General features: G+C 47.7%; 1 protein-coding gene across 2 annotated transcripts in view; it reads left to right on the forward strand.

Annotated features, from left to right (window-relative positions):
* Nucleotides 1-24222: 24222 nt before the first annotated feature.
* Nucleotides 24223-26434, forward strand: part of ASB18 (ankyrin repeat and SOCS box containing 18) — a 51919-nt gene continuing 49707 nt past the window's right edge. The window contains exon 1 of one of the 2 annotated variants that reach the window (XM_058700284.1): nt 24223-24555. In XM_058700284.1, coding sequence (XP_058556267.1) covers nt 24315-24555 — 241 coding nt within the window. In that variant the 5' untranslated portion in view covers nt 24223-24314. The remainder of the gene's footprint in view (nt 24556-26434) is intronic. The other variant, XM_058700274.1, reaches the window with a different exon arrangement.

Raw genomic sequence — 26434 nt, forward strand, 5'->3', positions numbered from 1 at the left:
CTATTAATGTTTTCTGTATGGCCCTCCGTGGATGTGAACAAATGTCTGCACAACACATGTTGCAGGGACATTTGAAAAGACCACGTGTTGTCAATTTACTTACTGAAGAGTGCAACATGGACCTACTATGTCTATTTATTTACTAAATAATAATGGACTGCCTGGAACATTGGGCAGTTTCCTACTGATTACTGTCCAGTCTCGTCCTGGTTGAGAAGTGTTCATCTTCACACCGCGATTCCATCACAAAGTCTCGTGTCCGCTTTTCCACTAGGCTGCCTACCTTTTGCTAATTGATTTGCAGGGTCTCCCTTTGTGGTGGGATTTTGAGATTTCAGACCACTACAAGTGAGTTTCCCACAATTTACGAGTCAATGAGAGAGAAAGGAGAAAACTGGACAATCTTGGAAACACCAAATATCACCCAAAGCAGATGCTCGTTGGCTGACAGGTTGACCTTTGAAACATGGGGTCTACAAGATGACCTAAGGGACCCCTCAGCCCTGAATCAGTCCCCATGGAGATTCCTGGTATTCATAATGGAAAGCCCAGTGTTCTTTATCTGTCTCGGGTGGACAATACTGTCATCCATACTCCAACTCTCCCAGCCCATCGTTTTTTGGTTTCAAAGTGTGAATAAACTCTCAACAAAAGCTCTTGGGAATATTTCTGCCTTGTGTGTGTTTCAGTTGCTTTTTTCTTTGAAACAGTCCATTTCTTTTTTATATTGTGAGGTACAAGATGCATATGGAAAAGTTACATACACATACACAACATAACAGCTCAATGAATTACCACAAACACCCTTGTAACCACCAAGCAGTTCAAGAAGGAGAACATTGCCTGAAGTCTCTCTATGCCCCTTCCCAAGCACTGCCTCCTCTCTCTCTTGAAAAGGCAATCACTGGGGAGCCTGGGTGACTCAGTTGGTTAAGCGTCCGACTTCGGCTCAGGTCCTGACCTTGTGGTTCATGAGTCTGAACCTCGCATCAGACTCTGTGGTGACAGCTCAGAGCCTGGAGCCTGCTTCAGATTCTGTCTCCCTCTCTCTGTCCCTCCCCTGCTTGCACTCTGTCTCTCTTTCTCTCTCAAAAATAAATAATAAACACTAAAAAAATTTTTTTAAGAAAAAGCAATCACTGTCTTAATTTCCATCTGTATAGTGTACCTTTGCCTATTTACAAATTTTATGTAAATGGTGTCCCATGGTATTTGTTCTTTTATATCTGGCAACTTTCATTTACTCAACATTATGGTTGTGAGAGTCAAGCAGTTGTCCCAAATAACTGTGGAGTATCTTCCCTCGTTACTCTACATGTCCCTTTCAGGAATACACCACATGTTATCTGTTCTACTGTGGATGACATCTGCATTGTTCCTAGTTTGAAATGGTTGATGTGGGAAGCGTTTCTGAAGCAGGCATGACTGTCCTCCTGAGAAGCCACTCTCCCCACAGGTGCCAGGCATCAGGAACAGAGGGTGACGTGAGACACTGGTGTTCTGGGTGCACTCTTGTTCTCAGGGCCCCTCTCCGAACATGCTGAGGCAGGATCACCCCAGGGCTCCTTCTCTGCGTTCCCTTCCACTCACACCCACCATGAGCTGGCCAGCCCGTCCTCAATCTTGCCTGCTCGACTTGTCGCAGGAATCGTTCAAACTTTTTGCCCTCGTGATGCATTCTGCCCTAAGTTCAACCACTGACAGATCTTCTCCATTTTTCTCCTTTTTCCTTCATGTCTAAGATTATCTGAGATGGGAGGAGTTAAAATTTGAAAGCAGATTACTGTCTCAAACTGCCCTTCCACGCCCTCAAAGTGACTTTACACTGTCCGCTTTCCATCAGGTTGATTTTCACACTTACTTCTCGGAGGGCAAACTTTTCACTTGCCATCATTATGCTTGACAGATGCATCACTGTCACCCGGCCAATGACACTGATGCACATAATTAGCTGTGAGACTTAATAAGCTGTGATCCTGGTGGTCCAGTCTCTTGCTTAGGGGAACACCATCCGGCAACCAAAGATTTTGCCTTTTTTTCTTTTTTCTTTAAATGATGCCTCTCTTCATTCCCTTCTCACATACATGATACTTGCTCCTAGACCTTCTTCTCCCAAAGTTCCCCCAATACTCCTGGTCCCTGCCTTGCCCTTGTGTATTTCTGCTTCCCTCCCGCTGTTTCCTCATTTTTTCTCCCAAGACTCCATCTGGAAAAAAGACCAAAGAACAGAAAGGAAAGATGAGGGAGAAACAGACTACAAGAGAGTAGAATGGGGTCTGCAGGGAGGGGGTCAGACAGCCAAGATGCTCGACCAAGGAGTTTTAAGAAACACACCTAGACGGGGCGCCTGGGTGGTTCAGTCAGTGAAGTGTCCGACTCTTGCTTTCAGCTCAGGTCATGATCTCATGGTTCATGAGTTCAAGCCCCACACCCTGCTGTCAGCATGGAGCCTGCCTGGGATTCTCTCTCTCCCTCTCTCTCTCTCTCTCTCTCTCTCTGCCCCTCCTCTACTCTGTCTCTCAAAATAAATAAACTTCAAAAAATTTTTTTAAAAAAAGAAGAAGCACCCGTACACCGCACATATTTGCACCTTAGCTTTGCCACTTAGCCACAACGGGACTCCAAGAAAATTGTCTCACTACTCGGTTTCCTCCTCTGCTGGGTGGTGATAATGGTAACACCTGCCGTCCAAGACTGTTGCAAAGGGAAAACGAGCTTATACATGCAACACCTTTAGACGAGTGCCTGGTGTGTGTCATGAACAATATCATCAGTGTGGAGTATATAGTCCCCTAGACTCCCAGCATATCGAGAAGTGCCTAGCAGACGCCAGGGCTCAAAAAGTGTTTATTGAATGAAACTCGTTTGTTTGTTATTTTGTCTTTGAGAGTTACATTAATGGAAACGTCTGCATCTCCAATTGTACAACCCCATTTTTGTGCCATCATAAATCATGCCCCAACAGGAAAAAAAAAAACAAACCCTCGCAAAAGTTGTAAATGGCTTTCATCACATCTCGTTTGTGCCCATATCCCATTGCGTTGTTTCAAGCCTTCGAAAACACAAAGGAAATGAAAGAGCCCTCTGTTTTCCCCTTACACAAAGAGCTGCCCATAAAGACCACATAACAATGCCACTTTACAAAGTGGCTCCCCGTGGCCCAGTAGGTTGATGGGCAAGCCAGTCCCGCCACACCACGGTAAATACATTCACACAAATGTCCTGGTTGAAACCATCGAGCCCGAAAAGCTATGAAAAACCCATTAGAAAGGGATACAGAGGAAACTTCAGCCAAATTAAAAGGCTTCTGACCACAGGGAGAAGCATCTGCGTTGCCAGAGACCGTGGAGTCAGGCTGCAGGCACCTGAGAGAGAACAGAACGGAATGGGAGACAGACGGTGGCATGGCCTGGAGGGGGCCCCAGGGCAACCCCGAGCTGGGAGCATCCACAGCAGGACTGAAAGGTGAGGTATGAACCAAGGGCGCTGGGGACCTAATGTGGGGAACACGCATGTCAGAGGAGCGGCTCTCTAGAACTTCAGGAAATAGCGGGGGCATTTCAGGCTCAAAGGAGAAATCAGTCTCAGAAGTGGATCCGTGTCAGGGTCACTTTGAATGCATCTGGATATGCCCAGTGCCCGTCGCAAGGAGGTCTGAGTATTTGGGGCCCAGCGTTTCTCCCAGATCGTGACCCTCCACTGGCAACCTAGTCTCGCTGACGTTCAACCCTCACACGGTGCTGAGACCAAATGGGACCCAAACTGCATCCATTTACTTATTAAGCATTGTTATTTTGCTGCAAAAGAATTACAAACCAAGCCAAAACCAAAACCCGATTTTTTTTGTTTCAAGTTCTATGGCTGGCGGTCTCTGAAGGCATGCCAGGGGGGCTCTGCACCGTCCAACTTCTGCACGAGCCTGACCTCATTTGGATGCAAACCCGCATGACGTGGAAATCTCCAGATAATGTTTGTGCTTTTCTGTGAGGACCTGTGTTATTAGTTCCCAACCAAACACATTTGTAAACAAACTGACGTAAGTCACATACAGTATATCACTGAAAATACGTGAATTGTGGTGCCCTCTGATGCTTATTTAAACATTAAACTAGAACAACGGAGCGACCTTTATCTGATTCAGAGAAAGCCAGGATCTGTCTACCACTGATTCCTTAAACACATTCTGCACCTTTCAAGGACAATCACTGAAGGAGGTAGTCACGTATAAGGTTTCCAAGAAGTGAAGGGGGCAGTATTGGTTCTGGGCTCCTTCCTCCTCAAATAACGTCAGGCTGTGGGGCACTGAGGCAGGGTGGGCAGTGGAGGGGGTGGGCCATGGGCTAATCAAAAAAGGAGAGATAAAGCGAGATTAGAAGAGTTCACACTGAAATAAAGAAATTCGTGTTGCCTTAAATACAATTTGTGTTAGTTACATTTCAATTCCTAATTTATACATGGCGGGGTTGATAAAGAATTGCATTATAACAAAATTAGCCCGAATAATTAGCATAGTGTATGTGCTACTGATTAAACACCCAGCAGACAGCGTGGTAATTAAGATCAGAGAGTGCCGTATTTTGAGCTTTGTCATCGTATTATCTGCCTAACGAGTGCTTCATTTTTACCTCCCTTCTGATTTGAAGTTTGATAGCAATCTCTAATAATTCTCGGGGTTTTTTCTTTAAATCGCCTCACCCAAATTCCAGTAATTTCTCTCTGGCCGCTACCCTCCGTCACTCTGTATTAACACAAACGGCCCTGGTGTTAAATTTTTTTCTAAATGTAAGGCGTTTGAGGCTGCCAATCATCTGTGCTTGGAGATTCAGGTTCAAAAGTCTCTCTCAAAAACCCACAATTCTTGGGCTGAAGAAGGAGCCAGGGGCCAACCACACTTTCTGTGACTTGGGTCAGACATCTGAACCCAAGGCTGATCCGCTGAGTGAAGATCTCACTTCTGGGCAAAGTCCATTGCCAGGGATTCCCAAGATGTCTCCACAGGGTCCATTTTTTCGGTCCCTGTGACACTGGATGGCAGTCCCTCAAGTGGCTGTGGCTCCTTGCTCATTGAGGACCCCAGCCCACAATGCCACTGCTCCGTGGTTGAGCTGTTCACTCAACATACAGTGAGATTTTATCGTGGAAGGCAAGAGTTCAATCGCCAAAGACCAGAAGGCTCAGGGGGTTCATCCACAGTCTTTATTACAGGCTGAGCCACCTCTGTCCCATCTCTTTAGACTATCGGGACACGTCCGTGACTTTAAAGGTAGAGAGAACACACTACCTACACTTTCAGCCGCAAGCCACTCATGAAGAGCGCATAAGGAATCAAGACAGAAAGTCTGGTGGTTGGCGGCCCAGAGCTGAGGCAAAGGTTCAGAAATGTCATCGAGAAGCCATCTCTTTCCCTCCTGTTCCCTTCCCCTCAGGGGTTCCTTCGTCTCATGACTGCCCCCTGGCTGTTAAGATGGCGGCCACGTCTCCACACATCATATCCATGTTCAAGGGAAGAAGGAAAGGGGAGCGCCCGCTACCGCTTCTCCTTTCAACCAGTTTCAGGACAGAATCTCACTCCTGCTAAAAGAAGACGCTGTTCAACAGGACCTATGAGAGCTCTCTTTTAAAATAGTGTCCCTTTGCACTTGCCAGGATGAGCACTGGGCGTTGCATGTAAGCAATGAATCACGGGAATCTACCCCAAAACCAAGAGCGCGCTGTATACACTGTATGTTAGCCAACTTGACGGTAAATTATATTTAGAAATAAAAATAAAATAAAATAACGTCCCTTTTCCCTCTTCCCCCACTTACCAACAAGTCTACTGCCCCACCTCTAGAATAACCCTTAACTGAGGCCCTCAGGGAAGACGGATTCCCAGCACCCCGTGAAGGAAGAGGCTGCCAGCCACTGGCCCTCCCCAGCAGCTGCAATGGAGCCAGGTTTGTTCTATTTATAGCAACGCCCACAGTCCTCTGCGAAAACAGCTGTTACCGTTGGACTCAGTTGAGAAGAAGAGAAGTCTGGTCAATACGCAAACCGCACGACAACGTCCAACCCTGATGGCCTTCCCGATCACCCGCTCAACTCAGATTTAGTGAAGAGATTAAAGTCTGCCCTGGACGCCAGGGATGAGGAGAGAGTGAGCCACTTGGTCTGTGCTGAAGTGAGGCACGTGGACGCGGTGATAGAACTGGATGAAAGACCCCTCGGCCCAGCCGCCCCCCACCCCACCGTGTGCTCGTAGGTAACCACAATGCATCTGAAACTAAACTCCGCCTCTTGAGCGCGTGGGAGGGCTGGGCTTGAAAAAGGCACATAAGCGGTGCTTGGTCGCCTGGTTCCTGTTTATACACACGCGCTGCACACACTGTGCGTATCTGTGTGTGTTGCTGTGCGTCCGTTAGCACACGATTCAAAGGACTTAGAAAGAGGAAAAGTAATCCATGGCACCCCCCGTGCTCACAAGGCACCTGTTTTCAGTTTTGCCCTGACTTTGCATGTGTAGATTTCCCCGACCCTTCTGCTCTGTTGAGTTACCATATCTAAAGTATTTGCCACGGCGCTGCATAGCCTTCTGAATTTCGATCACCTATTGAGGTGATGAATCCCAAAATGCTTAAACCACATGCCTACAAGAGGGGAATATTTGTTTCCATTTTCACTACTGTCAATAATGCTGTAACTGGCATCTTCAGTAGCCTCCGATGGCTTTTTTCTTATTCAGGGTATATCCTTAAAATAAATTCCTGGGAGGGGCGCCTGGGTGGCTCAGTCGGTTGAGCGCCGACTTCGGCTCAGGTCACGATCTCGCGGTCCGTGAGTTCGAGCCCCGCATCGGGCCCCTGTGCTGACAGCTCAGAGCCCGGAGCCTGTTTCGGATTCTGTGTCTCCCTCTCTCTGACCCTCCCCCATTCATGCTCTGTCTCTCTCTGTGTCAAAAATAAATAAACGTTAAAAAAAAAAATTTAAAAAAAAAAAAAAAAAAAATAAATTCCTGGGAGCGGTATTACTGGAAGAAGGACAGAAAAATCACCGAAGTATTTCCTGAAGGGGTGTCTATTCCCCCTGCCGGTGAGGGTGTCCCGCTGCACCCTGAGCATTGCTGGTGACGAATATCTATCCTTAAGCCACCAACACAAGCGTGCCCTGGTCACATCCACAGCCCGCCTGCCTATCCTTTCTTTACCGCTCAGGACAAAGTCTTATCCATAGGGTTTTGTCTTTCTTCGTAGACCCCTTCCCACGTGACTTGTCTATTCAGGTCCTTGGGCGCACTCTCCCCGTTTCTTTGTATTTTTTTTCCGTCCTTTCATGGAACTTCCGTGTATAACTCATGAGAATATTTTCCCTCATGCAAGATTTACTCTAATTGCATGGTGCTGTGTTCTAATTTGTCACATGCACTTGGCCCCTGCGAGGTGTATGTACCGGGCTTTTCTCCACGCACTAGACAGAGTCGCTCCTAACACACGCGTGTGCCTGCACACGCATGTACCTGTGCACGTGCTCACATCCACGGGCACACACGCACGCACAGACACATGCTTACATATGCAGGAGGTATGCCGAAAGGGAGCACGTGTGGAACATTGGTGCCAGCCAGTGGGGCTGTCATGGGGTGAAGAAGGAGATCAGTTTTGGAACGCGAGGCGGTGACCACCCATCCACTCCCCCGTGACATGGGTGCCGTGTACTTCCGGTGCTGCCTATCACTGGAGACTCGAGCAAGCTGCTTTGGGCTTTAGGGAGAAACTATCTCCTACATCTCCTTTTCCTTGGTTTTCCTGCTATCTAAGGCCATGATCAGGGCCAGAGCGAGGCCCAGGAGCCATGAGCCCAAAGAACAACACACTTTTGCTCCGACCTTAGCGTGGCATAGACAGGTCCTGCAGCCTCAGCAAGCCAGCGCCCATTACACTCACCGGTGCAGGAGACTGCCCTGGGGTGCAGGGAGGGGACGTTGTGGTCACCACCTGCTGTTCGGGTCCGGGAGCTTTGAGCTCTGTGTTTTGCATTTGCCCTCAGAGCTGCCCTGCACTCGACCTGCCCCGAGGCTGACCTTATGAACCACATCATCTGCCGCGTGCTCTCTGACTCCTCTTGGGCGCAGCTAATGGAAGGTGCTAGAAGCACAGGGAAGGCTGGGTACCTGCTCCCAGGCGTCCCCTCCTTGCCAGATCTCTGCTATAATCTGGCTTCATCTTTACGCCGAAGGCTCAGCTCCCGGGGACGGGGAGTCCCACTTTGACCGTGGCCACCTCTACTTGGTCTCCCTGAACCCTGCCTACCTTTGTTACACCGATGGTCACACCGTTTTCTGCCATGCTTAAAGACAAGTGCCCCCTTTCCACATCCACCTTCCCAAGCCATCCCAGCTGCTTGGGGAGCTGTGTATTCGCAATCCCCAGTTTCAAAGAGCATTCCTTTCACATTACTAACTGCCCTGCACAGTCTTCACTGTTCCCCTCCCCACCCCGACTTGGCTGAACACTTGAAAGCAATGAAATTTGCGTCAGACGAGTGTCATTCTTTCCCACGATGAACCCCCTCCATTCTATACCATATACGTATGTACTTCTCTCCACCAAACGGCACCATTCAAAGGGGCAAGAACAGTCCGTTGCTCGTGACACGTTTTAAGGACTTGGGTGAGTTCCGGGCTGCTTTCATTTCAAGACGATCACACACTGAATGATTCAGCGTGTGACCCCAAGGTACATGTTGCAGCCAGTGACTCTATCATAGGGAAGGCAGGTTGGCCTTGAACCTGAGGGCAGAGAGTGCAACATGCTCAGACCTGTGTTCCGTGTATCACTCCGGACACGATGTAAAAGCAGCGTTTGAAGGAAACAAGCAAGGGGAGGCGAGCCTACTTAAGAGGTGACTGAAGGCAGCTTCCAGGTGGCGGATTACAAGGGTCTAAACCAAGAGAGCAGGATAAACGCAAAGATAGATGACAAACAGGAGAACTGCATGGTGGGTCCATGGGTAGGTCTTGGTGACAAGTAGAAGCTAGTGTCACCGACCGAGACCGAAAACAGAGGGACCTGACTGTCATGAGGTGCTGAGCCTGTGCTGCGTGCCTGGCAGTGTGGAGAGTGGAGAATGTAAACAGAAGTAACACGCGTGACCGCCTCCCAGGCTCGAAGCCCTCTCCACGGGGTGCTTATCAGGAGTCTGGAGAAGCTCCCGCCATGGGGTGGGACGCTCCAGAGGGAAGCTTGGGCTCTGCCACCAAAGAGCTGTGTGACCGTAGGAAAGTAGCTTTCCCTTTCTGGGCCAGTGCCTTTACTTATGAGCTAGTACATGAGATGCGATTAAGGCTTCCCAAACAGAGGTCCACAGTGGAATGAGCTTGAGAGATGATCCTTGTTGAATCACATGCTCAGGGATTGGCCCAACGGTATGTGAAAAGCTCTGTGTGGTTTTGCCACTAGGGAAATTGGTAGTTTGTAGACGCTTTTTGGGAAACGCCAGCTTGGAGCTGCGTTGAGGTCCCGGCCATCTCCATGCTTCTCTGAGGCCACGATCCCAAAGATTCATGGTCACAGCCTGAAATGGCGCACGGGTTCCTTTTTGCTGAGCGTGGGAGCAATTGGGCTCTTTCTCCAGGTAACTGTGAGTCCTTGGGGGCCATCCTTGGTGGGAGTGAGAGCTGTTTGGATTCAAATATACAGGTGTTTTAGGATGCTTGAAGAGTGGCCAGAACCTATGGCAATACCTTGAAATGCAGCCCATATGGGGAATGAATACTGTGAAAATTTTAAATCCTCGAGAGAAGGAAGAAAACGGAAGACAGGGCTGAAACCAGCAGGGGTGGGCCAGGAATGCCCACCCAGGCACCAGAGACACAGGAGCCATGCAGCATGCTGGCCAAAGCATCTGAGGAAGATGGGGAAACTTTCCACCCCAAGGACAACCTTGGTTGGCAGGTTTTTGAGCATCGTTCCAAGACGACAATTGGCAAAACTAAGAAAAAGTAATCATTGTTCTCTGCTTGTCAGTATGAACACGCCAGGACCTTGTAGCTGTCAGTGAAATCCCCATGTTTGTGGCTCTGTGAACCTGTTATTCCACCAAATGGAACAGAAAAATAATAATAATAATTTATTTTGATGCCTCTACGTCTGTCACAATAAACGCATGGGGACTAAGAGACACCAGCTGAGAAAATGGTGGGTACAGCTTTTTCTCAGAAGTCTCCCCAGGTGTACGTGTCCCCTCTTGAGAAGGACAAAAATCAGGGGAACGGAACAGCTTAGCCCCGGCCGATCGTGGGGCAAAGTGCAGAATGGATCCTTCCCGCACGGCCCGCAGAGAGGCGGGGGAATGATCATCAACTGGGATCCCCCTGAACACAATGCACCTGTGTCCTCACATAGCCACCTGCTCCCCTGATTAGCTACACAGGACCAAGCACACAGCTCCCCCATAATCAGCTCCCCTATCTGTGCCATCCGCCCCATTCCAAAAGGAAGCATGCCACCAGGGCTGCACCCAAATTCTGAGCCACATGAGGACCTCCTCTGCTCCCCTAGGCCACCCCTTCCTTCCAGACCCTACATAGGGGACAGCCTTCGCTGGAAGGCCACCCCTGCTCACCTGGCCCACAGCCTCTCCATCGCTCCACGACGGCATAATGCCCTCAGTCTCCATTAGTTATTGAAACCCCTGGCCTTGCTGGGCTAATTGTTATACGCCCCAAATATTTCAGACTTCAAAGCAACTCCTTAGGAGTGAGAACCTTGCCTGACACTTGGTATCCAGAGCCTAGTACAAGGTCCTTGCACTGAGAAGGAGCCCAAATTTTGAGTGTCGTGCCTGGCACCACCAGGGACAGGCCGAGCTCCTTTGCTGACATTAAGGTAGGCGGGCACAGACTGCTTTCCCACAGATACTATTGGGGTTAGTCTTCCCCCAAAGAAATATTTAATTCTAGGGGCGCCTGGGTGGCGCAGTCGGTTAAGCGTCCGACTTCAGCCAGGTCACGATCTCGCGGTCCGTGAGTTCGAGCCCCGCGTCGGGCTCTGGGCTGATGGCTCGGAGCCTGTTTCCGATTCTGTGTCTCCCCTCTCTCTCTGCCCCTCCCCCGTTCATGCTCTGTCTCTCTCTGTCCCAAAAATAAATAAAAAAAAAAAAAAAAGAAATATTTAATTCTACTTTCTGCTAAAACCAAGTCTCTACTGTTTAATATTAGTGACGGTCGTGCTATCTACCCTTGCATTTTTTCAATGCCTATGAGCTCCCTAACCACAGAGAACATGGGAAGGAAGAAAGACTGGCTGGGGGGCGGGGTGGTGAGACCCTTCTTGCCCCCAAATGCATCAACTGTACAATTTGGTAACTGGCGTAATCAAACTACTTAAGAAACAACTGATTACTAATTGCTATTATTAAGGATGTCAGCATTCCATGATTTTGCTGCTGATACATTATATACAAGTCAAGATGCTACTTGAATTCTTGATTGAAATAGAAAACTGGAGGCATTATGTTGTGTTTGGGGTAATGGTATTTAAGCATCTGGAGGCAAGTTAAAGAAATACTAATTGGGTGTTTATTAAGAGATCGCGCCCAGCAGCATGTATAGGTGGGGAATGAGGGTGGGGAACGTGTGTTAGGCATGTGCATACACGTCAAGGTGGGGTCTGTTTGGGGAATTCAACCTCTCATCCAACCAGCACCCCCGACGGGCTTGACACTGAGTCTGTCATCACATGAGGGCCACATCCACCGCTCCTTCCCTATGCGTGGAGGAGGATGTCACCCAGGGCAAACCGAATGGCCACATGTCTGGTAAATGAGCACAGCCCCTCCCTTATAGGAGTCATATTTGAACTAATGACAGGAGCATGCACACGGCTGGGGGCCCTGAGACATGATGTTGGGAGCGGCAAGAGACTAACACTGAGGTGACCCGGGCTCTTGCCTTGCTCCACCACTGCTCGTGTGATCTTGAACTTGTCAATCCATCTCTCTGAACCTTAATATGCTCATTTTTTTTTTAAGTTTATTTATTTATGTTGAGAGACGGAGAGCACGGGAGAGGGGGAGAGAGAGAGGGAGAGAGAGAATCCCGAGCAGGCTCTGCGCTGTCAGCACAGAGCCTGACGAGGGGCCCGAACCCACACGCTGTGAGGTCATGACCTGAGTCAAAATCAAGAGTCAGATCCTTAACGGACTGAGCCACCCAGGTGCCCCTTAATATCGTCATTTAAAAAAACAATGGGATTGGTCAGGCCATCTCTTAGGTCTTTATAAGTTGGGCTAACCAAGGTTTCCAGAGCAATGACCTGTGCTTCTGGAGGAGATTAACAACACTCCATTGCCTTCAAAGTGTGGTGCGTCCTAACCGAGGCCTGTGCAGACCAGGCCCTGCCTTCAAAGGGATGGCTCACTCCACGCCGACCGGGGAGGGAAGGGATCTCCTGGAAGGCTGGTGGGAGACTGGTTTATGAACTTGAATGCACCAAATAAGCAGCGAGCTGGAATAGAGCCTGTCTTGTTCTAACTGTTAGAGAGAATACGTTCCCAAACCAGAACATGTTACAGCTGGAACCTGACCTAAGTGGAGGCAGAGAGAGAGGAATCACAGATAATGAGGACCTTCATGAGGTATGTATTTCCCAAGGGCTGGTCTTTCCCACTTACCCCGCTGAGGAAAACGAGACTCTAAGAAGTTGAATTTCATCCCTGGGGTCCCCCAGCTTGTAGAAAGTGTGAATCTAATGCTCTTCCTGGTCCCTCTTGATGCCTGTAGTTCGTGCCATAGCTGCATTTTACAGATGGGGACACCGAGGCTCACATTTGTTCTTTGACTGGTCAATAGCCAGTTAGCCTCAGTGTGTAAACCAGGATGTTTCCTGACTTTTAATCAAGGGCTGTTGATTGTTGATGCCTCCCCCCCGCCAGACACATTTTGCAGGAAGATCCATGAAAAAATTTCCCCACTGAAGTTGTCTACAACCCTTTGACTTTACCTTCCACACACACACACACACATCAATAGCATGGAGTCCCTGGCTTCAAATAATGCAAATAAGAGCATTAAGAAAAAACATGGATGAATGAGTGGGGTGCTCGGCTGCAGAAGAAAAAAAGAAATGAGAAGCAGGAGGTCAGCAGTGACAGGGAAGGATAGGGACGAAAGCGTTCCACCATCTCGGCTGCACACCCTGAGCAGAGAAGGTGGGGGCAGGGAGACCCTGCTCGAAGCAAAATGAAATTAAACCTTTCTAAGTACTTATAAATCAGCACCTAATGACACTATCCCACCACCAGCCGGAGCACTGCTCTTATTACTTTGATTCACAAGCCAGGGAAAGATCCGGAATTATGCACAAATTATTGTCCCATCTTCTTAATTAACACTGATTGCAAAATTCTTGCTAAAGTCCTTGCTAACAGACTCAATTATGTGCTGCCTGAATTGATTCACCCAGATCAAGTGGAATTTATTAGAAATACACTTTCCTACAATAACATCGGATTATCTTTGAATATAGTTAAATTATTTAGGAATGAAATGCTCCAGCATCAGCCTTTGCTTCAGATACAGAAAAATATCTCCCACCACCCAGAATAAAGGTATTTATTTGCTTTCAACCAGATACACACCCGAGGCTCTTTTCTTTCCCAGAAGCAGGTCGAATCACTACGAGATGAGATGCATGTCTTAGGGCTAATGGTCCAGCTTCACAGCAGACGGGGCAGGGAGAAAAATCCTACAGGGTCATGTCTCAGCTGCCCCCCTCCCCCAGTATGAATTGTCACTGCCTGTGGAACACGGTGAAATTGCAATTAGGCTAAATCAGGATATTTTCAGAATCAAAATTGAGAAACAGGCTAATAAGGAAATAATGTATGCTGATGACATAGTTCTATTAGCATCACTCCCGAGCACACTGGAGAGTTTCAAAAGAACAAAAAGGGAATGAGGACGAGAGCGAAGAGGCTTTTCTCCTTCCCAGGATGATATGGTTCCTGCAATGGTGTGCTCTGCTCAGGAAAAATCACCCTACGGCACTCGTTGGAAGTGGCAACTGTAGCCTGGTTCTACTTCCCCGTCCTATCGTCCATCATCTTCTGATACCAAATTCAGCAACTGGGTATGAACGTGGACTGGGTTTGTCCTAGATACCAGATCCTGGCACACAGTAGGCACATAACATTAACAGACCAAATAGCATATGGAGGACACTAAAATCCTCTTGGGTTGGCCCTTGATAGATGAACATGTTCCTACCAGGCTGTGATTGAAAGGAAGGCAATCAAAATAAAGACAGTTTGCTCAACATGGAGCCACCTTGTCCTATGCCACCTTGTGCAAGGAAGAGGGACCCATCTAAAAATGAGAGTGTGTATACCAGAGCAGAGGGAGGGACTCCAGGCGAGTAGGCTGATAGTATTGTGTGAGGTCACAAATCCTAGACATAGGTGTTTACACTTATCCAGAAAGGCAGTGGGGATGCAGTCAGCAAGGGAAGGAGATCCTCTAATTTGAAAAACAAAACAAAAACTCTTTTACATAAGAAAGATGGAGGTGAAGAGACGGGTCCCAAGAAGGTGCCTCCTTCTTTACTAATTGAGTCCCTGAGGCAACACGATGTTCCCACCTCCCTTGAAGCTAGAGTTGGCCTTGTTCTAGTCAACAGTGGACTTCACAGTAGATCCAAGATGACTGAAGAAAGTCCATCAATCAGAAAACAGATCAATAGAAAGTATCCGATTTGAAGAACAGAAAGCAAAATGGTAAAAAATAAAAAGAACGGGGGCTGTGGGACAATTTAGAAGGACTCACATATCCAACTGGAGTCCAAGAAAGAAAGAAGGGAGGAAGACAGTGAAGCTAAGAGCACTACTCAGAGCACGGTGGCAGGCAGGTAGTGGTCTGCCAAGTGTCTGCCAGAAAAAAAATATTTAGAGAAATAGTTACCAAAGAGTTCCCAAATTTGATGAAAGACATAAGTTTACAGATTCAAAAGTTCAGCAAACCAGAAGCAGGATGTAGGTAAGAGAAATAAATCAACTGTGTGCCCGGGAACCTGCCTGCTCCGCTGACTTTTGTTGAGTCAAGTTTGCCTTGAGAGTAAAGAGCAGGTTCACTGAAGTGAGAGCTGGCACGGCACACAGAGAAAAGGATGCAATGACAGTTTCCTATTCAGAGGTGCACGTCTCTCCCCTTCTTCTAAACCTGCAGTGGCTCCCTACTTCTACCACAAAGGTCAGCAAACTAGAGCCTGAGGGCTGGCTGCCTGTTTCGTTATAGTATTATTGGAACACGGCCGTGCTCATTCATTTACATATCATCAATGACGATTTTCACGCTATCAGGGCAGAGCGGAGTCGTTGCCACAAAGACCCACAAAAGCTACGATATTTATTATCTGGCACTTTACAGAAAAAGTCTGATGATCCCCGTCGAACAGCTTCCAGTTCAAATTGTATAGCATGTGCTCAAGGGCCTGAAAGTTGTGCCATGAGCTAACTTACCCTGCCTCTTCTCCCGGCATCCTTTTATCCACCTTGTACTCCGGTGAGTGATAGATAACAGCTAACAGCACCACTCAGAGCACGGTGGGAGGCAGGTGATGGTCTGCCAAGTGTTTGCCATGGAAATTGACAGTTAGCTTTCAAAAACTTTGACAGCAACTTGACAATGAATGCAACAGTGTGTGATTACTGGGCTTTTTTCCCATTGTATTTTTTTCTTGTAATTAATTTTAATTGTGTCTTTACAAAGACTCAGTCCATGGCAAATTGAAACAAACAAACAAAAATCCCCAGTCCTTCACCTCAAGGTGTTTGAGAGACTCCGGTCCAAACCACACCCCAATGACACCATCAATCCCTCATACCCTTCTTGGCTCTTGGGCAATCCATCTCTCTGCTCTCCTGTCCTATCCTGCTCTGACGACACATCTACTCATCTTTCCTGGTGGCCCAGGAGCCTCGGGGGCTCACAGTCTGACACTGAGTAGAGTTGGCCTCACAGGATGTCTGCTGGGCATGAACCCCTGTGAAGAGAGAAAGAATATCAGACTGGCAGAGGGGAAGCCAATCTGTGACACAGGCCCCACAGTGCCATGCATGGCCAGCCCTAGGAGAGCTCTAGAGCTGAGACCCTCTCCCAGTTTTCCCACACTGGGTCAAGATGGCAGGACCTCTCCCCACACCTGATGGATCTTGGGATCTGGCAGCCTCAGGAGATGTATTTTGGGATGAGGCAGCTCTCTGCAGCTGAGGCAAACCCTGAAGGAGTTGGTTGCCATCTGGGATGACAAGTCCTCCCTCACAGTGGGGTCTGGGCAACCCATCTCTATGTCCACCAAAGGTCTCATCCCTGCCACTTACCTCAGCTCCAACCCGTAGGCCCCTTTCCTACCCGCATGCCCCTCTTGCCAGGCCCTCCCTTCCAGGTTACACCCGTGGCCCTATCTAACACAGTCCTGAGGCTACACCTTGGCTCTGGTTCAGCCAAAAATAATAGGGTACAGCTCCTCACCCCCACCAGAGGTCAAGGGAAGGAAAGAGACACCCTCCAGGGTGCATGAGTCATCCTGGTCCCTCAACAACCTCTGTGCTTTGCTCCGATGCCACCTGTGGAGCCGGCCTCTTCCATCCCTACTTCCTGTCACTCTAATGCTCTGCGTGATGCATTCTCCCCATCGGACCTGTACCTCTAGCAGTGATCTCGTCCCCCTCACTAGTTGCTGGTTGTCTCACCTGTCTCTCCCACCAAGCACAACACTTCCCAGAGGCAAGGACTTCTACTCTTTGCCTCCGTAGAATATTTCCAAATTGCACAGAAGTGTATCTTTCCACCTGTAAATGAAGAAGCATCGGATTCACCAAACTTCTCCAAAATCTGTCGTTTTTAAAAATCTTGTTATTTTAACTTGCTTTGAAATTAATAAAAGTGTATATTGCATATGTTTTGAACAGTCCTTTACATTTCTGATAACGCCTTTTCCCCCATCTTTCTGTTGGAAGCCCAAAGTTCTCATTTCTCACCAGCAGAAAAATAAGTAAAGCCAACTTTAAACCATCAGACAAAACTGGCCCTGCTCTGCTCCACGCAGGGCTGCAAAGCACCCACGTGAGCTCACCAGGAACCCTCCCTCCACAACTGCAGGATCAGTAAAGTCCTCGTTTCTAGAAGGGATATGAAAGGGTGACAGGACATAACGAGCAGATCAAAGCAACTTCAAGAGAGAAGTATCTTGCTCCCTGTGTGAGGTTCATAAAAAACAATCAGTCTTAACATGCAATTTGTCTCAAGAGGCAGGAGCTGCTATTTTATCATGTAATTAAATCCCCATGACAGTCATAAAGAAACTTCGTCACCTTTATCAGGGAAAGCTTCGATAATATGCTTTCCAGCAACGTCCCGAGAGTCTATAAACGTCCTTCCACGGCTATTTACTCGTGGTTGTGCATGCCAAGGATCTGGCTGCTCTGTTCCACAGTGGGTATGCCCCACTCAAGGGCACCTTTGTTTCTGAGCTTCCAAAAAAAGCCCTCCTGGGCTATGGATGAAAGCAGCACTTGACCTTTGGATGAGATCGCATTCATAATGAGAAGCGACTTTGTTGTTTTGCACGATCCACGTTGGGTAGCAGTGTCAGGAAAATAGGTTAGCGGGGTGTTCCCCCCACCACCATATTGTGTGCTTCCACAGGATGAGAATGAGATTTCTTAATAATGTGAAATCAGTACAGACAATTTAAGTCATTATTAATAGATACACTTGATCTGAAGAAGTAAGATGTTTTAATGTTTTGTTAAATGAGGTGTGCTGTGCTAACATTGTTATTCAGAGAAAAGGTTGAGGTATTTTAACATTTTTTATATTAATGTCTGTGTGACGAACTCTGGTAGATGGGTGAATGTGCTCTTAGAAGCAGAGTCATACACACCCGCCCAGCTTATTATTCTAAAAACTTTTTTTTATTTGAAAAAGCTACAGGGAGTGGGGATGAAGGAGGAGTGGCCTTTAAAATTAAATGGACAGAGTGAGGACCAAAACAAGATAAAAATGATTTACAGCGAGAGAAAGACCTTAGCTATTGGCCAAGCGGTAGTAAATGTGAGCATCCTAGGGTCTGATCGGATTTAGTACGTGGCCATTTATAGAAACAACTCATGTAGGAAGTATGAAATTGACCAGGCTAACAATATACATTGGCATATTTGAGAGAGTGCTCAGAATCCCACGATGGCCACATGGGAAATTACTTGCTGCCCTAGCTTGCCCATTTATTTGGACACTTGACCTCAGAAGGAAGCAGACATTTGCCCAATGGCCCAGGAAAGAATCTACACATTTGGGTCTCTCCAGGAACATGAGGAAATGGCAGGGTATCTTGCAGCCTGGGAAACTCTACCCTGGGGCCTGAACACATGGAAAGTCGCTGTCCTGGAGAAACAGCCTGACCCTGTCATGAAACCCACATTTCAGGCTCAGCTAGATTCTTCCACCGAGTACCAGCAGGGCTCATCCTCAGACACTTCTGAAGAAAAGAAGATCCTTCATCAATTCCATGGCAGGATGTAAAGATCCTGATGTTACTTGAAAATAATAATTACCATTCATTCAAGCACTACCATATGTATATCTCATTATAATTTCAAGGTGGATTTCGCTTCTTCAGCTCATGTGATCCTGAGGCAAAAAACTCCCTCTCATTGCTATCTACACGTCAAGACTCTATATAGAGAGCCAGTTTTTGTGTCTTCTATGGACAAAATTTTACATTTATAATTTAAGTCCCAGAAAATATTCTTTGCAAAATCATATTCAAATCCAGTTGACTACCCGGATAGTTGTTAGAGAGATTTGGTCCATTCACTGAGTCATTGAGATAGAAGCTGGGTATCCACTCCTATTTGGATTTTTGTCCTTCTTTTCCCAAGTTTTCTCCACCGTATGCAATAAAAGTCCACCACAATTAAATTTGCTTAGTTCTCTGAAATGGTCCACAGATACAAGTGAAGTTTGACAGTTCTTCTGAAGGACTGAAACTGGTAAGTACACCGATTTGGCGAAAGTTATTTTCACCAGAATCCCTCTCTTTCAAGAAGGGCGCCATATTTGTTCAGAAGAATTTCCTGGACCAGGTCCCTGGAGTAGAAGCTGAAACCGCAGGGCCTGAGAATGGGTGGAGCCACAGTGAAGGGGGCAGGTGGGGGACTTTAGTGGTTGTGCCAGAGACAGAAGAAATGGAGACAGAGGAGAGAGGTGGGGTAAGATTGTGCACGTGGTGATAGACACTTCGTATCTTCAGGATAGTCGCCAATCTCACCATGTGATGCTGTTAGTGGGATGGCAAACAAACCAACAAAAAAAAATAATAATTCAGGAGCAAATTTTATGCCCCAGTATGGGGGCAGGACAGACCATATACAGTCTGAGCAAACAGAGAGGTCAAGAAAACACAGGTTCCCACCCCCCAGGGTTCCAGGGGGGGAGTCCAGGTTCTACAAAGCCCAGGGTCTCAAGGAGGAAGGAAACTCAACCTGACACCTGACCGACACAAGGTACTCTGCACCAAGATGCTCTGAATGGTTTAAAATAATGTCAAATATTTGCTGCATTTATGTCGCCTAAATTTGCGTACAAACATCGACAACAGCACCACTAACCTCTGGCCTTAAAAACAAGAAAAAGCACCCTCTAGTGCCACAAACAGGAGCCCCCAAGGGTGTGCGGCAGTCTCAGCCACTTGACCCACAAGGACAACAGGATCCTATGTGCCTGGGGTTTTAATGTTGCCGTGCGGCACCGATTGAATCGGGCCCATTGCTCTGGCCTGTTGAGATCTTTTGGAATTGTGATTACATCAGGCTGCATGTCACCCAACACTATGAAATCCACCCTCCTGAATGTGCACCCAAATCATCCATAAGCATGTATTGTACAGGATCAGACTGAAAACCTTGGCTGCACATTGGAAGCACCTGTGGGGTGAGGGTGGGCGGGTCTAACAGACAGACCTGATTTCCAGGCTGCACCCCCCAACCCCTGACACCAGAGTCTCTCAGGAAGGGATCCAGGCATCCACATCTTTTTAACGCTTTCCAGGTGGTTCCATTTTACAGTCAAGACTGGAACCACTGCTCTGAAGGCAGTGTATTACTTCTCCAGCTGGAGTTTTTAGCAGGACTTTCCTAAAAGAAGACCCACATTTTGTCCACCTCCTCTAAAAGGTTTTCAGGAAACCTTCCATGGCAGGTTGAAAGATGACCCATGCCGATGTGCCGTCTACATATTAATGAAATAACCATGTCACCAAGGAAAATGATTTTGTCCAACCTGACTTGTTCGTAGTGACCCACAGAGTTCCAAGTACCCCCACTCCCTTTTCTAAATGTACCCAAGCCATCTTTTTCATCTTTAGAGATCTTGCCCAACACTGATGTCAATTCAGACTTTGGCAAATCAAATTCTTTACTTATTTGAAAACTAAAACTCTGGTCTTTCTGGTCCTTCTGTTGTACCACAATTCCTCCAGGATTTCGATATTTGCTCAGCAACATCATACACAAGGTCATTCTTAGAAGGAGCTGAGTTTTTCATATGGACTGAAACAGGCAGAGGAGGTAAGGTTTGAGTGGCATCAAGCCCATGCTTGATTAAGCTGAGTAGGGCGAAGACAATGAAAATGAAATTAAAATGGCCTGACCCAAGCGAGGTGTGAATGGACAGAACTACAGTGAGCAAGAAGGAGCCCAACGTTGGGTCAGGAAAAGTGCTGTTCACCTGTAACTAAAGGACATTGTTCAGCTAGTGGGAAGGAAAGACTAAAGAACTCTGGTGGGCTGGGGTCTTGTGGTCACTGCTTTTTCCTGTGTGGTTCTCGGGGGCAGGGTTATTGTATTTTTTGTCTCTGTATCCCCAAAACTGAATGACACGCCGTAGAGCATAATATTCCACAAATGTTTATTGAATGAATAGATGAACGAATGAATTTGTTTACAGGTATCAGTGGGGTCTTTGGTTCTTACTTTGGTCCTATTTTGTTTTTCAATGTAATAATCACACATATGGCTATTTTGTTTTTAAGGCACCTCTGGCATTCTCCTGAAACAATCTACATGTCCTACTTGTAAAACCATTGCTGTCTCCCATGAGCTATTTTTGAAGCTCTCATAAAGAACCACGTCTGTTTCTGGACTACTACTCCCTAGCCACTGAAATCAAGCTTGGATATTTAGGGCACTGTTGACAAATATAACGCATGGAAAGCTAAATTTAGCATAGGATACGGGCCAGAATGGCTCTTATCCCTGCACTCACCTCCAGTTTTCCCATCCCTTTAAAAATAACCCATGACAAAATATATCAGGAACAAAGGAATTCTTCAGTTTAAAGTGAAGTACAAGTTGGGTCATATTATAGTTGTATATGAATAAGTCCTTTAGAAATGAACTAATCACAATCAGTCTGAGAAAAATAACATGGCAACATGACTAAGCTTAGAGAAATGAAAAATCTGAAGAATTAATATGGCTACTGAAACTGACAGAGCAACGTCATGGTAGGTAGATGAAGTGGGGAGAGTGATTGGCTTTATTCCAGTGTGTAGTTGATAAGGGAAATGGTTGCCTAGTGTCGCCTTCCATCATTTTCTGCATGCACGTGCCTCTTGTGTCCAATGAAAGCTCTCCATTCCTTGCAAACATGGTCTATATATTCCTTACCACTGCACTGTCTATAGCACCCAGCAGAGTTTTAGGCACAGAGGGGACCCTTGAAAAAAATCGCTGCTGCTCCACTGATGACATTGATTCTGTCTTTGCTGCTGCTCCTGCTGGATACAAGGGAAGTGAACTTTAAAACATGTGAAATGAGGTTTTAAGGAGCCCTCACGGATCCATTCTCATGGACTGGAAGAACCAATGCAGCTGAAATGTCCACACCACCCAAAGCGGTCTACAGATTTAATGCAATCCCTATACCAACAACATTTTTTTTACAGAACTAGCACAAATAATCCTAAAATGTACAGAGAATCACACACACACACACACACACACACACACCCTAAATAGCCAAGCAAGTCTTGAAAAAGAACAAGGCGGGGTGCATGGGTGGCTCAGTTGGTTGAGCAGCCGACTTTGGCTCAGGTCATGATCTCACGGTCTGTGAGTTTGAGCCCCGTGTCGGGCTTTGTGCTGATAGCTCAGAGCCTGGAGCCTGCTTCGGATTCTGTGTCTCCCTCTCTCTCTGTCCCTGCCCCGCTCATGCTCTGTCTCTCTCTCTGTCAAAAATAAAGAAACATTAAAAAAAAATTTTAATTAAATTAAATTTAAAAAAAAAGAAACAGAACAAAGCTAGAGTGGAGATATCACACTCCCAGATTTCAAGATACACTAGAAAACTGTAGTAATCAAAACAGTCTGGTAATGATACAAAAACAGACACATAGATCAATGGAACTGAATACAGAGTCCAGAAATAAACCCATGCTTATACAGAGTATTAATCTTCCACAAAGGAGGCAAAAACATCCAATGAGAAAAAGACAGTCTCTAACAAATGGTATTGGGAAAACTGGGCAGCTACATGCAAAACAATGAAACTGCACCACTTTCTTATATGAAACACAAAAATAAACTCAAAATGAATGAAAGACCTAAATGTGAGACCTGAAACCATGAAACTCCTAGAAGAAGACATAGGCAGTAATTTCTTTGATATCAATCATAGCAACATTTTTCTAGATATGTGTCCTTTGGCAGGGGAAACAAAAGCAAAATTAAACTACTGGGATTACACCAAAATAAAAATCTTCTGCTGAGCAAAAGAAAGCATCAACAAACAAAAGGGCAACATGCTGAATGGAAGAAGGTATTTGCAAATGACACATCCAATAAGGGGTTAATATCTAAACTATATGAGGAACTTAGATAACTCCACACCAAGTAAACAGTAATAATAATCCAATTAAAAATGAGCAGAGGACCTGGGTAGACATTTTCTCAAAGAAGACATTCAGATGGCCAACAAACGTATGAAAAAATGCTCAACATCGCTAATCATTGGGAAACGCAAACAAACAAACAAAAAAACGCAAAGAGATGTCACTTCACACTTGTCAGAAAGGCGAAAATCAAAAACACAAGAAACAAGTGTTGGCGAAGATGTGAAGAAAAAGCAAACCTTGCGCACTGTTGGTGGGAAGGCTAATTGGTACAACCACTGCGGAAAACAGTACGAAAGAAGTCCTGTTGTCTCTGTGGTGTTTACAGCTTCAGGATCCACGTAGCGACTCGACCCCACGGGTGTGTGTCCAACGCTGGGCCCACTGGATGGTGGCTGCTGTTATTACCCCTCCCTCGGGACCCCTGTGTGTGTAACTGTCCTGGGCATGTGTCCCACCGCTTCCGCTTTGCCCATCCGGACAGCACCCTCCTGAGCTTCCGTCCTCCCTCGAGCCTCTGGTCACAGGGTTTTATTATAACTCACACAGTGATGGCGAAGGATGGCACCACTCAACAACAGTGGCCCATTCTAACTTCCTAGTAGGAGAAAAAAAACAAGAGTAAGAAAAAAAAAAAAAGATGTAAGAACTGCGTCTCACCTACATCATAAGAAAAAATGATTTCATTAATTTTTAGGCGAGAAAATAAAGCCCTTCACTAAAACTTCAACGAGTAATTACGAAGCTACCAACGAAAAGCTATTACCATTCATTTAAAAACCAGAAAACTGTGGCATTTCCCGTCTGCGGCAAGGGGGTCAGTCCTGAACAACTGGAAGAGACTCGCAGGCCACCAGGGACCCCAGATGATGCCTCTGGGAATCTCTGGTGTGCCCTATGAAGCCGCCCACGCAGGGACGCTTGCCTAGAGCCTAGTCATTTGTAGCGTCCAGCTGGGCCTCCTTCAAACGTGCTCAGGGCTGACACAGCCCTCGGGGCACACATCCACCCACCCTTGTTCACAGCAGCAGAGAAAGTGATAGGTCAAAAGGAAGAAGACATCCTATAGAGCAGGAGAGAGAAGCCCCGCCCACTTGAGGGTGTCCGCCCTTGGGTGCAGAGCTGTCTTGGAGATAAATGGATGTGTCGCTCTCCGGGAGTCGAATCTATATAACCACAAGGCGCTGGCTGAGCACACTGGCATCCCAGTGGTCACACGATGCTGATCATATCAAGTAACCATGATCACAGCGGAGCCCGCAGGAGTTATAAATACACCGCCACCGAGCCCCAACTGGATAACAATTGAGTAATGACAATAGAAATAGCTCACACTCCATAGGACCATCTTTCCCCTTCCTGAAGAACTCTTCTGAAATCAGCAGCCTGGCAATGGAGAGATGGCCAGAGCCGGTTAGGGGAGAGCTTCACATCTTTCAGAAGATGGAGAAAGAGCTTCAAGCTAGAGCCGGGTCCCCAGTGCTCGAGTACCATGCTGCCTTGGTCACGGGAGACCTGAGCCGTCTTGAGCTGCTCATGAACGAGTTCTTCCAGGATGCCAATGTGGTGTTCGAGATCAAGAAGGATGAGATGGAGTGGCAGGTGAAATCCCCAGCCACGTTCGGACTGTCAGGTACCCCTTTTCCTTTAAAGCTCGGCTAGTTGTTTTTCAGGAGCCACTAACACCCCGCTGGACATGTAAGTCCAGGGTGGAGACCGCTCACGGGGGCACCACATTTCACACACTCGAGCAAAGGGTGTTTATAAGTGACATCTGGTTTCTGAGATGCGAGAAATCAAGTTAGAGAGGCCAAAAGAAAGGATGGTAAGAAGTGCCCGTCTGATGCTGGAAGCGTCTCTTGTCTTTCAAAGAGGGCATCGGTTTGGGTGCTCGTCTACCAGTGCCTGTGCCTGCAATCCGGGGAGGCAGGAGACGGAGAAGGAACGCCTCGCGTCCGAGTGCTCCCGGAGCTGTCCCCTGGCTTGTAGCTCGGCTTGAGGGCCTTCTAGGAACCTGTGAGCACCACAGCTACAGCAGGGTGGCTGGGGCACAGCCAGCATCAGCAGAGGGAGAGCCCTTAGCAGGTGCTCCGCCCGGGACCCAAGGGAGCCGGAGAACGGGGGAGGGAGGGGAAGAAATCAGAGGTCCCTAAGTCGTATGTCTGAGTGCATTCTTGTAGCCTGAACACTGCTATGTGCTGGGCCGGCAAGAGACCCCCCCCCCCAAGGAGAAAGACACCCCTTTACCCCACTCGGGATGATGAGACTTCCTGACCACCAGGCTGTTGCCAGGGCCTTCTCGGCTGGCACTCCACCTAGGGCACCCTTTTCCCAGGGGGTCCAGATGCAACACATTTACCACGAGGGTTCACGCGTTGGCACAACAGTTCTGCCAGACTAAGAGGATCTGAGACGCTGCGGTCGGTGGGCCAACGGCCAGCGTCCCGTGTCCCATGTGTCTGACCTGTGGGCTCCGGCAGGCAAAGAATGCGGAAGGTCAGTTTGCAAAGAACGGACACGGTCTTGTTTATACCCCACACAGGGAGAGGGAAATAAACCCAAAACACGGCCAAAGGGCTATACTCGTCCTCCTGAGCTAGGAAGTCTACTTACGGGGTCGGGGAGGGCTCGGTGAATTGTTGAATGCTCAATTAATGCTAATTTTTTTAATTACGTACCACCCAGCCCTGGACACACTCAACCACACGCAAACGTTGCAGTTTCAAAGAAGTGTTGATGTTAACCCATGGTCTGAATCCAAAGGCATCTTCCTTTTTTCTCCCTTAATCTTTCCACCTCTGAGTTCTGCTGGGTTTCTATGGTGTGGCACGCCCGCACAACAGAAAGTTAGGGCAGGCTGACCGAGAAGGCGGTGAGCTGTCACCGTGGATGGGGCAGCCCTGAGTGCCAGTGCTGGCCTACGGCCTCCGTGCGGACCGGGAAGAGAGGGTGGGTGGCACTCAGGGCTGCGGCTGTCCGTGCTCCCTGGGCTCAGCCACTCGACACTCCTTGCAGCTGACCACGCGGCAGAAATGACCAAACACGGCTTGCGGACAGCACCCTGTCCCACATGAGAACTTCCTGGTGGCCAATCCCAGCCCCCCCTGAAGGGAGTCATGGGGACGGAAGTACACCAGCAGGTTCACAGGGCCAGCCCCCCAGTACCTCGGTGCACTCAGGATGGAATGCCAGTCGCAGTCCAAGGACAGCGTTGGCATGAGGAGCTGACGTTTGGAGGGATGTGCCACGTGGGGAGAAGCCTGTGTCCACGTTCCTCCTGGTGGCAGAACCAGGACCGGGGAGTGGGCGGTATAGGCAGCTGATTCAGGCTCTGTGGTCCACACAGCTGCCTCAGAACTCGGGTTTTCTTGAAGACCTTCAAGAAAGTGGAAGCCTACCACCATCTCCCAGGACCCGGACGGGGGTGCTGGCCTCAAGCTCCGGCTGAGCTCAACGCCCAGCCCAGACTCCTTCCTTCAGTCCTTGGGAAGACTCAGGAATCCAGGGGTGGG

This window comes from Neofelis nebulosa, chromosome 2 (assembly GCF_028018385.1).
Source record: "Neofelis nebulosa isolate mNeoNeb1 chromosome 2, mNeoNeb1.pri, whole genome shotgun sequence".
NCBI lineage: Eukaryota > Metazoa > Chordata > Mammalia > Carnivora > Felidae > Neofelis > Neofelis nebulosa.